Consider the following 12,198-nt stretch of genomic DNA (forward strand, 5'->3'; position numbering starts at 1 on the left):
ACTTCTCCCATACGCCTCCAAGCTACTGGAACAACACGTCTACCTTGAACTGTCCTCCCATCTCTCTTCTTGCTCCCTCTTCGACCGCTTACAATCTGGCTTCCGGTCACACCACTCCACTGAAACTGCCCTTACTAAGGTCACCAATGACCTCTTAACTGCCAAGAGCAAGCGACACTACTCTGTCCTCCTCCTCCTGGACCTGTCGGCTGCCTTTGACACAGTGGACCATTCCCTATTATTACAGACCCTCTCATCCCTCGGCATCACAGACTTGGCCCTCTCCTGGATCTCATCATACCTAACAGACCGGACATTCAGCGTCTCCCACTCACACACCACCTCCTCACCTCGCCCCCTATCTGTCGGAGTCCCACAAGGTTCAGTCCTTGGGCCCCTGCTGTTCTCTATTTACACCTTTGGCCTGGGACAGCTCATAGAATCTCATGGCTTTCAGTATCATCTTTATGCTGATGACACACAGATCTACATCTCTGGACCAGATATCACCTCCCTACTAACCAGAATCCCTCAATGTCTGTCCACTATTTCATCCTTCTTCTCCACTAGATATCTGAAACTCAACATGGACAAAACAGAATTCATCATCTTTCCCCCATCTCACGTGACCCCCCCTACGAACCTATCAATTACAGTAAATGACTGCCCACTCTCCCCAGTCCCACAAGCTCGCTGCCTCGGAGTAATCCTTGACGCTGATCTCTCCTTCAAACCACATATCCAAACCCTTTCCACTTCCTGCCGACTTCAACTCAAAAATATTTCACGCATCCGTTCATTCCTCACCCAAGAATCTGCAAAAACCCTAGTCCATGCCCTCATCATCTCTCGCCTTGACTACTGCAACCTCATGCTCTGTGGCCTCCCCTCAAACACTCTCGCACCCCTCCAATCTATTCTAAACTCTGCTGCCCGACTAATCCACCTGTCCCCCCGCTATTCCCCAGCTTCTCCCCTCTGTCAATCCCTTCACTGGCTCCCAATTGCCCAGAGACTCCATTACAAAACCCTAACCATGACATACAAAGCCATCCACAACTTGTCTCCTCCATACATCTGTGACCTCGTCTCCCGGTACTTTCCTGCACGCAACCTCCGATCCTCACAAGATCTCCTTCTCTACTCCCCTCTTATCTCCTCTTCCCACAATCGCATACAAGATTTCTCTCGCGCATCACCCCTACTCTGGAACTCTCTACCACAACATATCAGACTCTCACCTACCATCGAAACCTTCAAAAAGAGCCTGAAGACCCACCTCTTCCGACAAGCCTATAACCTGCAGTAACCACCGATCGACCAAACCGCTGCACGACCAGCTCTACCCTCGCCTACTGTATTATCACCCATCCCTTGAAGATTGTGAGCCCTCGCGGGCAGGGTCCTCTCTCCTCTTGTACCAGTTATGACTTGTATTGTTTAAGATTATTGTACTTGTTTTTATGTATACCGCTCCTCACATGTAAAGCGCCATGGAATAAATGGCGCTAGAACAATAAATAATAAATAATAATAATAATAATGTATAAAGAAACATATCAGGCATGCTGCAATGATACAGTAGTATAAATTATACAGTAAGAGCATAGCAATCTTTCAAAATTTTGCAAACACTTTATTACCAAGTAAATACACTGTACACTCACTGGCCACTTTATTAGGTACACCTGTCCAACTGTGTGTTAAGACTTAATTTCTAATCAGCCAATCACATGGCGGCAACTCAGTGCATTTAGGCATGTAGACATGGTCAAGACAATCTCCTGCAGTTCAAACCGAGCATCAGTATGGGGAAGAAAGGTGATTTGAGTGCCTTTGAACGTGGCATGATTGTTGGTGCCAGAAGGGCTGGTCTGAGTATTTCAGAAACTGCTGATCTACTGGGATTTTCACGCACAACCATCTCTAGGGTTTACAGAGAATGGTCCGAAAAAGAAAAAAAATCCAGTGAGCGGCAGTTCTGTGGCCGGAAATGCCTTGTTGATGCCAGAGGTCAGAGGAGAATGGGCATACTGGTTCGAGCTGATAGAAAGGCAACAGTGACTCAAATTGCCACCCGTTACAACCAAGGTAGGCAGAAGAGCATCTCTGAACGCACAGTGCGTCGAACTTTGAGGCAGATGGGCTACAGCAGCAGAAGACCACACTGGGTACCACTCCTCTCAGCTAAGAACAGGAAACTGAGGCTACAATTTGCACAAGCTCATCGAAATTGGACAGTAGAAGATTGGAAAAACGTTGCCTGGTCTGATGAGTCTCGATTTCTGCTGCGACATTCGGATGGTAGGGTCAGAATTTGGCGTAAACAACATGAAAGCATGGATCCATCCTGCCTTGTATCAACGGTTCAGGCTGGTGGTGGTGGTGTCATGGTGTGGGGAATTTTTTCTTGGCACTCTTTGGGCCCCTTGGTACCAATTGAGCATCGTTGCAACGCCACAGCCTACCTGAGTATTGTTGCTGACCATGTCCATCCCTTTATGACCACAATGTACCCAACATCTGATGGCTACTTTCAGCAGGATAATGCGCCATGTCATAAAGCTCGAATCATCTCAGATTGGTTTCTTGAACATGACAATGAGTTCACTGTACTCAAATGGCCTCCTCAGTCACCAGATCTCAATCCAATAGAGCATCTTTGGGATGTGGTGGAACGGGAGATTCGCATCAGGGATGTGCAGCCGACAAATCTGCGCCAACTGTGTGATGCCATCATGTCAATATGGTCCAAAATCTCTGAGGAATGCTTCCAGCACCTTGTTGAATCTCTGCCACGAAGAATTGAGGCAGTTCTGAAGGCAAAAGGGGGTCCAACCCCTTACTAGCATGGTGTACCTAATAAAGTGGCCAGTGAGTGTATAGTGCATGTAGAATTTGCTGCCATATTATACACATTTCTATTGCTACCACAGAATGCACAAATATCACATCCAACAGCATGAACAGTAAGAGTACCGCGATTGATGCTTCAATCTCATACAGAAGACTGTCCCATTGCCAGGAGATAAGCTTCGAGAAACTTATAGGAAAGTCAAGTGATGTGAGAAAAGGAAAAAGATGTTGCTGAGCAATGTTGCATGAAAACTTATGTGGGTAACTAGGAAATGATGCCTAACAAGAAAAAAAAATGTTTAAAAGGGTAATTATATTTTCAGAATAAACTGTCTTGTATGCACATGAGGAATACAGTTTTTCATGGCCATTATATAACTTGTATTCAGAATTTTCACCAGTTTTGTCCTCTGCAATCACTTAATTTGCAGCTGACTGTGCTGTTGGGTGAAGACTGCTGCTATACTGTCTTTCATTCACATCACAGTATTTCCTGCTTCCTTTTTTTTGCTGTGGTAGCTTACAGACAGGCGCAAACGCACGGCGTAAATTATTCAGCAGTACTGAACAGTGTTGATGTGAATCCAGCTCTGAGGTGTTGTAAAATATTTTTTGGAATGCTTAGCACGATCTTTCTGTCTCTCTATCTGCTGTTCTTTATTCCTCCTCCACTCTCCTATCTCCATAGAGTATAATAGGGGGTATAACCAGATACCCCTCCATGTTGGTGTCCATCTTGTTTTGATAAAGACAGCGTTGAGCTGTCTTTTGTGAGTGGATGGCAAGTTCAGGAGGCTGGGATATGAGAGAAGTGGCGTCTAAGTGGAGAAAGAAGCATATTTTCTGCCAAGATACCTTAAAAAGTTTGTTAGATTTAACTGTACTTTTGAATTATGCAAATTTTGCTGACAAAATGGTTCACATTTAAATAGTAATTCTCATACCTTTAATGCACGTTGTTTCTTCACCAGACCAGTTACCATCAGCCTGGCATATTCTCTGTCCAGATCCAATCATCACAAAACCTTTATTGCAACTTAATATGATGACAGAATCAACTAAGTAATTTGTCCCGTTCTTTGTGCCATTTGCTGGTGGAGCAAGCCTGCCGCATGTGACCACTGTAAGAGTAAAGATACATCTATAAAATATTGCATTCTAGTTCTTTTCTCCTTATCCATTGCTATCATCTGCTACATGCTGCTCAACATCACTACCAGGTAACACTTGAATGCATTGGGCAACTATCTACTCCATTTGCCTCAAAGATTCAGGGATTCATTTCAATTGAAAGCCCAGACTTGATATTTGGTAATAAAGTGTCTATGTGTGTTGTAGGTTAGTCCGGCTGACATCGAGCTGTCTGTAAAATTAATCATATTTGCTAAACTGTTGGCATTTGTCTAACAAAACTCACTTCCTGCTGGCTTAGTTGCTGTTCACATCTGCATGGTGGTTTCCAATAAAAATGGAGGTTGCATAGTAAACATGGTCGGTGATCGACAAGCATTGATTTATAAAATGGGCCTATCGGGTTCCTCCATGATGTTTTTATGACTACAGGGCATTTGAAAGAAACTCAAAGAGGGAGCCTTAGCCCCCCTCCAAAAGTGATGTCTTTAATTCAGCTAGGCACAGAAGTGTCGTGAATCCCAACTATCTGTTATGTGTGAAAGCTACAGTATGACTCCACCAAATGTAGATAATATTAGCATGATATTTATTTACAAAAATATTTAATGGCAGAATATTTTCGTCTTTTTCCAATAAACTGCACATTCCAAAACAAAAAGTAACAAAGCGAACCTGTCAGCAGGATTTTGCTAAGTAAACTACAGGAAATGTCATGTTGGCAGTGTTAAACTGATTAAAATGATACCTGGGATGAAGAAATCAATCTTGTGGTTCTTGTGCAATCAGTGTTAGAATTTTTCAGTTAATGAGATGCCCGTGCTCCGAGGTGGGACTGTAGGCAGAGTCTTATCTTCCTGCTCTAAGCTAGAGAAACTAAGGAAAGACCTTCCCCCAGGCCGCCCGAAGCACATGTTTCTCATCATAGAGACAGAGAGAGACAGTTTTTGCTTCAGGGTGGGCCTGTGGGCAGGTCTCTTCTTGGTTTTTCTGGCTTAGAGCAGGACGATAAGACTCTGGCCACAGTCCTGCACTGGAGCACGAGCATCTCATTCACTGAAAACTTCTAACACTGATTACACAAGAATCACAAGACACATTTCTTCACCCTAGGTACTATTTTAATCAGTTTAACACTGGAAACCTGACAATACCTGTAGTTTACTTAGCAAAATCCTGCTGACAGGTTTGTATTAAGCAGCCTCCGACCTTCTTAAACAGCTTCTTACTATACAGACTCCCAGCCCTGCATATGTAGCACAGCAGAAACTCCCATTTGAGTTGTGGATATACTGTATATTGGCAGTTTCTAAAGTGTATATACAAGTGGTGGATGCAAAGATGTTACAAAGAAAAATCTACTTAAATGGGTTAACCAGACAGGACATGGAGGAGTGGAGCCGGACTGATCAGAGGAGTGCAGGTTCACAATGCCTGACATGACTGCTGCTCTGATGTGACCGCTGTCTTGCACTTTACCAGTCCCATCATGAAATCTAGGATGGTGTGTGATTGATGTAAGCTGCCATCTTAGAATCCTGATAGCATGCAGCAGATAAAGAATACCTTTTTGCTAAATGAGGGTATTTAGAAAAATGCTTAATATTCAAATGTGTTTTATTTATTTTAGCACATTTTTCGAAAAACCTTTTTAAGACGTTGTATTAGGGCCAGCTTCTGCACCAGAAACCTAGGTAAATTGAAAGCCATTGAAATATTATGGCTCATATGCCTGGTGTGTGGTCTCTATATAGTTACATGGTGGAACTTCTTTCTGGCTGGTCCAGTCACAAATAAGGGAAAAGCTAATCTCTTATTGGCTAAATATGTTCAGAAAGTGGTCATAGCAAATTTAAAAAAAAAAAGAAAAGTTTTCTTTACCAGGTTGAAGGCTGTTCACCAATGCTTTGTGACTGCTGTACGAAATCCTAGTAGCATTGCCAATTATCAAACTATTTGTTGTTAAGACATCGAATCTGCAGAAGTTATCTTCACCACACAGGTTTTTCGCTTCTTCAGTCAGAGTAACATTTTTACTTTCATCAACTTCAAATGTGGGAACAAAATCTGGGTCATGTTTTACCTTATAGCTGCTGATAAGTTCTAGAGAGTCGTACTGAAAAAGTGAGCTGTCTTCTGTCACAGCCCCTGGAGGAGAGAGATGACACATACCGACATTTTATTAGTATGTTATTTCAGTTTAACCATGTAAAGACCAAGGCCTTGCAATACATTAACTTCCACAACAAACCTTTTAAAATAATGCATTCAACAAGTTAATATATTACAGTGGGAAAAAAAGTATTTAGTCAGTCACCAATTGTGCAAGTTCTCCCACTTAAAAAGATGAGGCCTGTAACTGACATCATAGGTAGACCACAACTATGAGAGTCAAAATGAGAAAACAAATCCAGATAATCACCTTGTCTGATTTGGCAACATTTATTTTTAAAATTATCGTGGAAAATAAGTATTTGGTCATTAACAAAAGTTCAGCTCAAAAATTTGTTATATATCCTTTGCTGGCAATGACAGAGGTCAAACATTTTCTGTAAGTCTTCACAAGGTTGGCACACACTGTTGGTGGTATGTTGGCCCATTCTTCCATGCAGATCTCCTCTAGAGCAGTCATGTTTTGGATAATAGAAAAAACTAGCTTGGCCCGTGCAAAATTTTCGTATGTTGGTCGTCGGGGTGCCGGCAATTTCAGAAAAAGCAAGCTGGTCAAATGTAAATGTATTTCATGAGCTGATGAACACAGACAGGTATTTGTATATGTAGATTGGTAATGCAATAAATTGTTTTGATAAGTAGAGGCCAAAAAATGTTTTACGGTTGAGGTGCCACCTGCAGGTCATTGTGTCTTTCTGCAGGTTTATGAAAATGAATGTTTAAACTGTATTTAGTGATAAAATTGTGAATGTGTGGTTTGTTTGACTGTTTTCTTGCTGAAGGGAGCAAGTTTACCTTTCAAATGGTGTATCATATGCATGTGTGGGGCAAAGTAATTAGCGAAAAAGCAGTGCATTTTTACAAATGTGTTGGTAGCATGCTTTGGAATACTGTGATGGCACCTGCAGGTCATTTTTCCTTACTGCAGGTTTCTTAAAATTAAAGTATAAACTGTATTTTGTGATCAAACCATGGATGTGTGGTTTGTTTGGCTATTTTGTTGCTGAAGGGGGCAAGTTTACCTTTCAAATGGTGTATTATTTGTGTGCGTGGGTGCAGTATGAACAGGGATACAAAGGAATCACCAAAAAACAGTGTTTAGAAATAGTAGAATAGATTGGAGACCTGCTCAACAGGACTGGATTTTCCTTTTCTTTTTATTTTCAAAAGAAAATGTAGTGCATACAAAAGAAAAATTTACATGGTTGACATAACCCAGTTGATGCGTTTCGACTGCACTAAGCAGTCTTACGCATGAGTCCAGTGCGAGGCCGGTGTCTGAGCTCCAGGTGGATGAGCATAGAGCAACTGGGTGAGCTGGAACCAAATTTTTATAAGTGATATTTTGGGCCTGTCGCTGTGCAACACGAATTTTCAAATCCCTCCAAAGGTTTTCTATGGGGTTGAGATCTGGAGACTGGCTAGGCCACTCCAGGACTTCCATATGCTTCTTACGAAGCCACTCCTTCATTGCCCTGGCAATGTGATTGGAATCATTATCATGCTGAAAGACCCATTCACGTTTCATCTTCAATGGAAGGAGGTTTGCACTCAAAATCTCACGATATATGGCCCCATTCATTCTTTCATGTACATGGATCAGTCGTCCCTTTGGAGAGAAACAGCCCCAAGGCATGATGTTGCCACCCCCATGCTTCACAGTAGGTATGGGGTTCTTTGGATGTAACTCAGCATTCTGTCTCTTCCAAACACGATGAGTTTTGTTTCTACCAAACAATTCTACTTTGGTTTCATCAGATCATATGACATTCTCCCTATACTCTTCTGGATAATCTAAATGCTCTCTAGCAATCTTCAGACGGACCCAGACATGTACTGGCTTAAGCAGGGGGACACGTCTGGCACTGCTTAAGCCAGAAATTAAATTTCTGAATTTATCTTTTTTAAATGTGGAGCCCAAGACTGGATCCAACATTCTAAATGTAGCCTCAACAGTGATTTATAATGGGGTAACAATATGTTGGGATCACAGGATTTTAGCTCTCTTTTTATACATCCTAAAATCTTGTTTGCTTTTGCAGCTGCTGCTTGACATTGAGTATTGCTGCTCAGCTTGCTTGTAGCCAGAATACCCAAGTCCTTCTCCTGTTCTGTAGTCCTGAGTTTACTCCTATTTAATGTATATGCAGCAATAGGATTAATCCATCCTAGGTGCATTGCACTACATTTATCTAACTTAAATCTCATTTGCCAAGTGTTTGCCCATTCAGTCATCTTATCCAGATCATTTTGCAATATTGTAATATTGAGGTCAGTATCCTACATGGTTTGGTTTCGTCAATTTCTGGATGCTGGACCAGGACAGCGCAAATCGAATAGTATATCAGTAATATATTTCTATATACTGTGTATTAGGCATTACGAGCGACATTGCTGCCAGTATTCAGCAGAGAGAATCACAATGTAAAGTTGCATAGAACAAGACACAACAATTGTATGTTGTGGGCAGCCTGTTGCCTGAGGCCTGTTGTGGGCAGCACGGTGGCTCAGTGGTTATAACTGCTGCTTTGCAGCACTGGGGTCCTGGGTTCAAGTCCCACAATGGAGAACATCTGCAAAGAATTTGTATGTTCTCCCTGTGCTTGCTTGTGTTTCCTCCAGGTTCTCCGGTTTCCTCCCACACTCCAAAGACATACTGATAGAGAATCTAGATTGTGAGCCCCACTAGGGACAGATAATTCTATAAGGAGCTATGGACTTAATGGCACTATGTAAGTGAGTAAAAAAAATAAAACAAAAAATTAAACAGGTTCGATAAGTAGGTGGTATCTCCTCCACAAAAGGTTAATGGTACCCCATGGCAACAAAAATAAAGGATTTGTAAGTTGTTGACAGTTATTGATTTTTGTAAGATGGAGGCAGTCTCAACTTAAACCCTTTTGCAAAATACAGTATATGTTGTGGCAATGTTCATATCCAAAAAAGAGATCAAACTTGACCTAATATAAACAAGCCTGGTTTTGACACCTGTACAGAAAATGGCTGTTTTACCTTTACTGCCTTTCCATGACCAATTGTTTATTTATTTATTTTACTCACTTATATAGCGCCATTAATTCCACAGCACTTTATATACATTATTGGCACCATCCCCGATGGGGCTCACAATCTAGATTCCCTATCAGTATATCTTTACAGTAGAGTGTGGGAGGAAACCAGAGAACCTGGAAGAAACCCACACAAGCACGGGGTGAACATATAAACTCCTTGCAGATGTTGTCCTTGGTGGGATTTGAACCCAGGACCCCAGCGCTGCAAGGCTGCAATGTTAACAACTGAGTCACCGTGCTGCAATTCTTTGATTGTTAGGTATTAATGTAATTCCTCTCAAGAGGTAACTTCATCAGTTTGTATTCTTGTAATGTAATAATAAATCACTGGGATCAATGACATCTCAAATCCCCCTCTCTAACAGCCCCATGGTTTGCCTTTATGGAATATACAGTGTACAGCAAAATTGAGTACATCCCTTTTGAAAAGAAAGATTTTAATCAAAATCTCACAGAACACAAGAATAATTTCCCCAAATTTTGACAAGACTGAGTTACATAGAACATTTTTCAACCCATAACATGAAAGTAAGTTTAATAATAAAACCTTCATTCAAAAGATTGAGCTTTACTCAAATTAGCTGATAAAAAAGGAATATACTCCACATTAAAAACTACTACATTAAGTATTTTGCATGAACTCCATGATTTTTAAGGAATGGGCATGGAATGAACAATTTGGCAACATAATGCCACATTTATCTTTTTCCGTTCTCCAAGAACGACCTCTTTTAGAGCCTGGATGGAGAGTGATGCTCCATTTGTCTCTTCAGAACCCCCCATAGTTTGATTCGGTTCACATCAGGAGACATATTTGACCACTGAATCACTTTCACCCTAATGTTGTTCAGAAATGCAACAGTGGCCTTAGATGCTTGTTTTGGATCATTGTCATGTTGAAAAAGTGCACGTTTACCAAGGGTACGAAGTGATGGTAGCATCTTCTCTTTCAGTATAGTGCAATACATCTGTGTCTTCTTGATACCATCACTGAAATTTAGCCCGGGAACTGCCATCAAGCAGTGCGTGTTTCTGCATCCCAAGATTCCCAGTCCCGCAGTGTGAATACTTCATAACACACCACGGGGCAGGATCTGGGGACGCAGAAACACGCAGGCGCGATAACCTGATTTCAGCTCCGGGGCAGCGCGCACTGCGCATGCCCGAGAACTATTGTCACAGTGCAGGCGCCCGACAACATGTAACGGCGGCAAATACAAAAGAAGAGGCGGTGCAGGGACACTGTAGAGGGGTGTTGATGGACAGCTGGGAGGCGGCAACACTCCATACCGCTGTGACAGGATGCAGGTATGAGGAACGATTTATAAAAGTCTATATATTTTGGCGTTAATGGGTGTCAGAAACACAAGATCCACCTTCGCAGAGTGCAGACGTAGTGCTGCTGAAGGTGGCTCTTTTAGTGAAAAACACCCTGGGGGGGTGACAGGTTCCCTTTAAGAGTGTGTGGTGAAATTTTCCCCCTCCCCATTTTTCCAATAGGACAGTGATCCAAAATTCAGTGTTGTATTTCTGAAGAACGGGGTGAAAGTGATACTACATGTAGTTGTGAGGTGGATTAATTTTTACATCAACTAATTTGAGTAAAACTGAAGATTTTGTAATGAAAGTTATATTATTAACCTTTTAGGAATAGCAGCGTTTTGGATGTAGCTCACCTGCGTTGAGTTCAATACGCTGCGTTCTAGTTAACAAGCACAGTGAATGGGGGTTTATGAGCCGCAGCATATCAATTATCGGGCAGCGGAGACGTAGTCTCACCCATAGCCATTCACAAGATGCAGTAAATCGGCACGGTTCACTAAACACATGCAAATTTACCTGCATGATTAGAATGCAGCGAAAATACACTGCGTCCAAAACGTTGCTATATCCTGATCATGAGCACATAGTCTTAAAGTATGGATTGAAAAAATGTTCTATGAAACTCAGTCTTGCCAAAATTTTGGAAATAGTTTTTTATGGTCAGTGAAGTATTGATTAAAATCTATACTGCCAATTCCGCTTCCTGTAGTGCATACACTGAGCTCCAAAAGGCAGAGAGCTAGTAATAAACATCAAAAATGTAATATTATTTTTACAATACTTCTGTAATATTAATATTTACATACTTCATGCAATGTTTGTGACAATCAAAATTAGACAAATCTATGTTTTTGTCCATACTTACAATCTGCACCGAAGTTGAAAATTTCTTTTGGGGTAGCAGAACTTGTCAATTGTGTACCATTCCTCATAGTAAAGTCGTCTTCGCGATCATTGTTCATGACTCCTAGAAGCCCCTGGGTTTTGTATTGGAATAATTCAGGGAGAAGGACAGAAACACTCAAAAATCCACTTATGGCTCTTACTTCCACCCCAGCTCCACTTGGAAACATCACCGTAACATTTGAGTTAATTGGAGAAAATATGAAAACTCCTGGAACAATTAAACATGAATTATTTTATTAATGTCCAAGAAACTAAAGCAAATAAACATTCCTATTGTTGCTATTTAATTACCTTATTATTTTCCCCATCTTATTTTAAGATACTTGAATCTGATACTATCCATACATAGCATCAGACCAGCTAAGACTGTCCATTATTACAGTATCGCACACAACTAATCTAAAATGATAATTATAAAGCATCATATAAAGTCAACTATAAGACCAATATTCAACAGACTTATTTTCCACCATTTCAACCAACATCTGCAATTCTGATTCTTCCCTGGTTGGTATTGTTCTCACTCCTAACTAAAATTTCAATTTTTAGCATGTGACATTAATGTCCTATTAAACGCTTATGCATGTAACTGTATTATGATGACATACTGTATATGTTCTGGGTTGCATGTTGCCACAATAAGTAGTCTATGAGAAGACAATGTACCCCCATGTACCTCCAACGGAATATGTTGGTGCTATTTAGGTTACAGAAATATAGGTTTACAGAAGCAAATAAT

General features: G+C 41.2%; 1 protein-coding gene across 1 annotated transcript in view; it reads right to left on the reverse strand.

Moving 5' to 3' along the window:
- The window catches only part of SUSD2 (sushi domain containing 2), a 340,007-nt gene that overhangs the window by 168,330 nt on the left and 159,479 nt on the right, over positions 1-12,198 (reverse strand). The window contains exons 11-13 of the mRNA XM_073559037.1: positions 11,419-11,667; positions 5,869-6,135; positions 3,801-3,977 (exon numbers count right to left, since the gene is read on the reverse strand). Of these exons, the coding sequence (XP_073415138.1) occupies positions 3,801-3,977; positions 5,869-6,135; positions 11,419-11,667 (693 nt within the window). The remainder of the gene's footprint in view (positions 1-3,800; positions 3,978-5,868; positions 6,136-11,418; positions 11,668-12,198) is intronic.

Source organism: Dendrobates tinctorius, unplaced genomic scaffold, assembly GCF_039654945.1.
Source record: "Dendrobates tinctorius isolate UK_male_01 unplaced genomic scaffold, ASM3965494v1 ptg000003l, whole genome shotgun sequence".
NCBI classification, from domain to species: domain Eukaryota; kingdom Metazoa; phylum Chordata; class Amphibia; order Anura; family Dendrobatidae; genus Dendrobates; species Dendrobates tinctorius.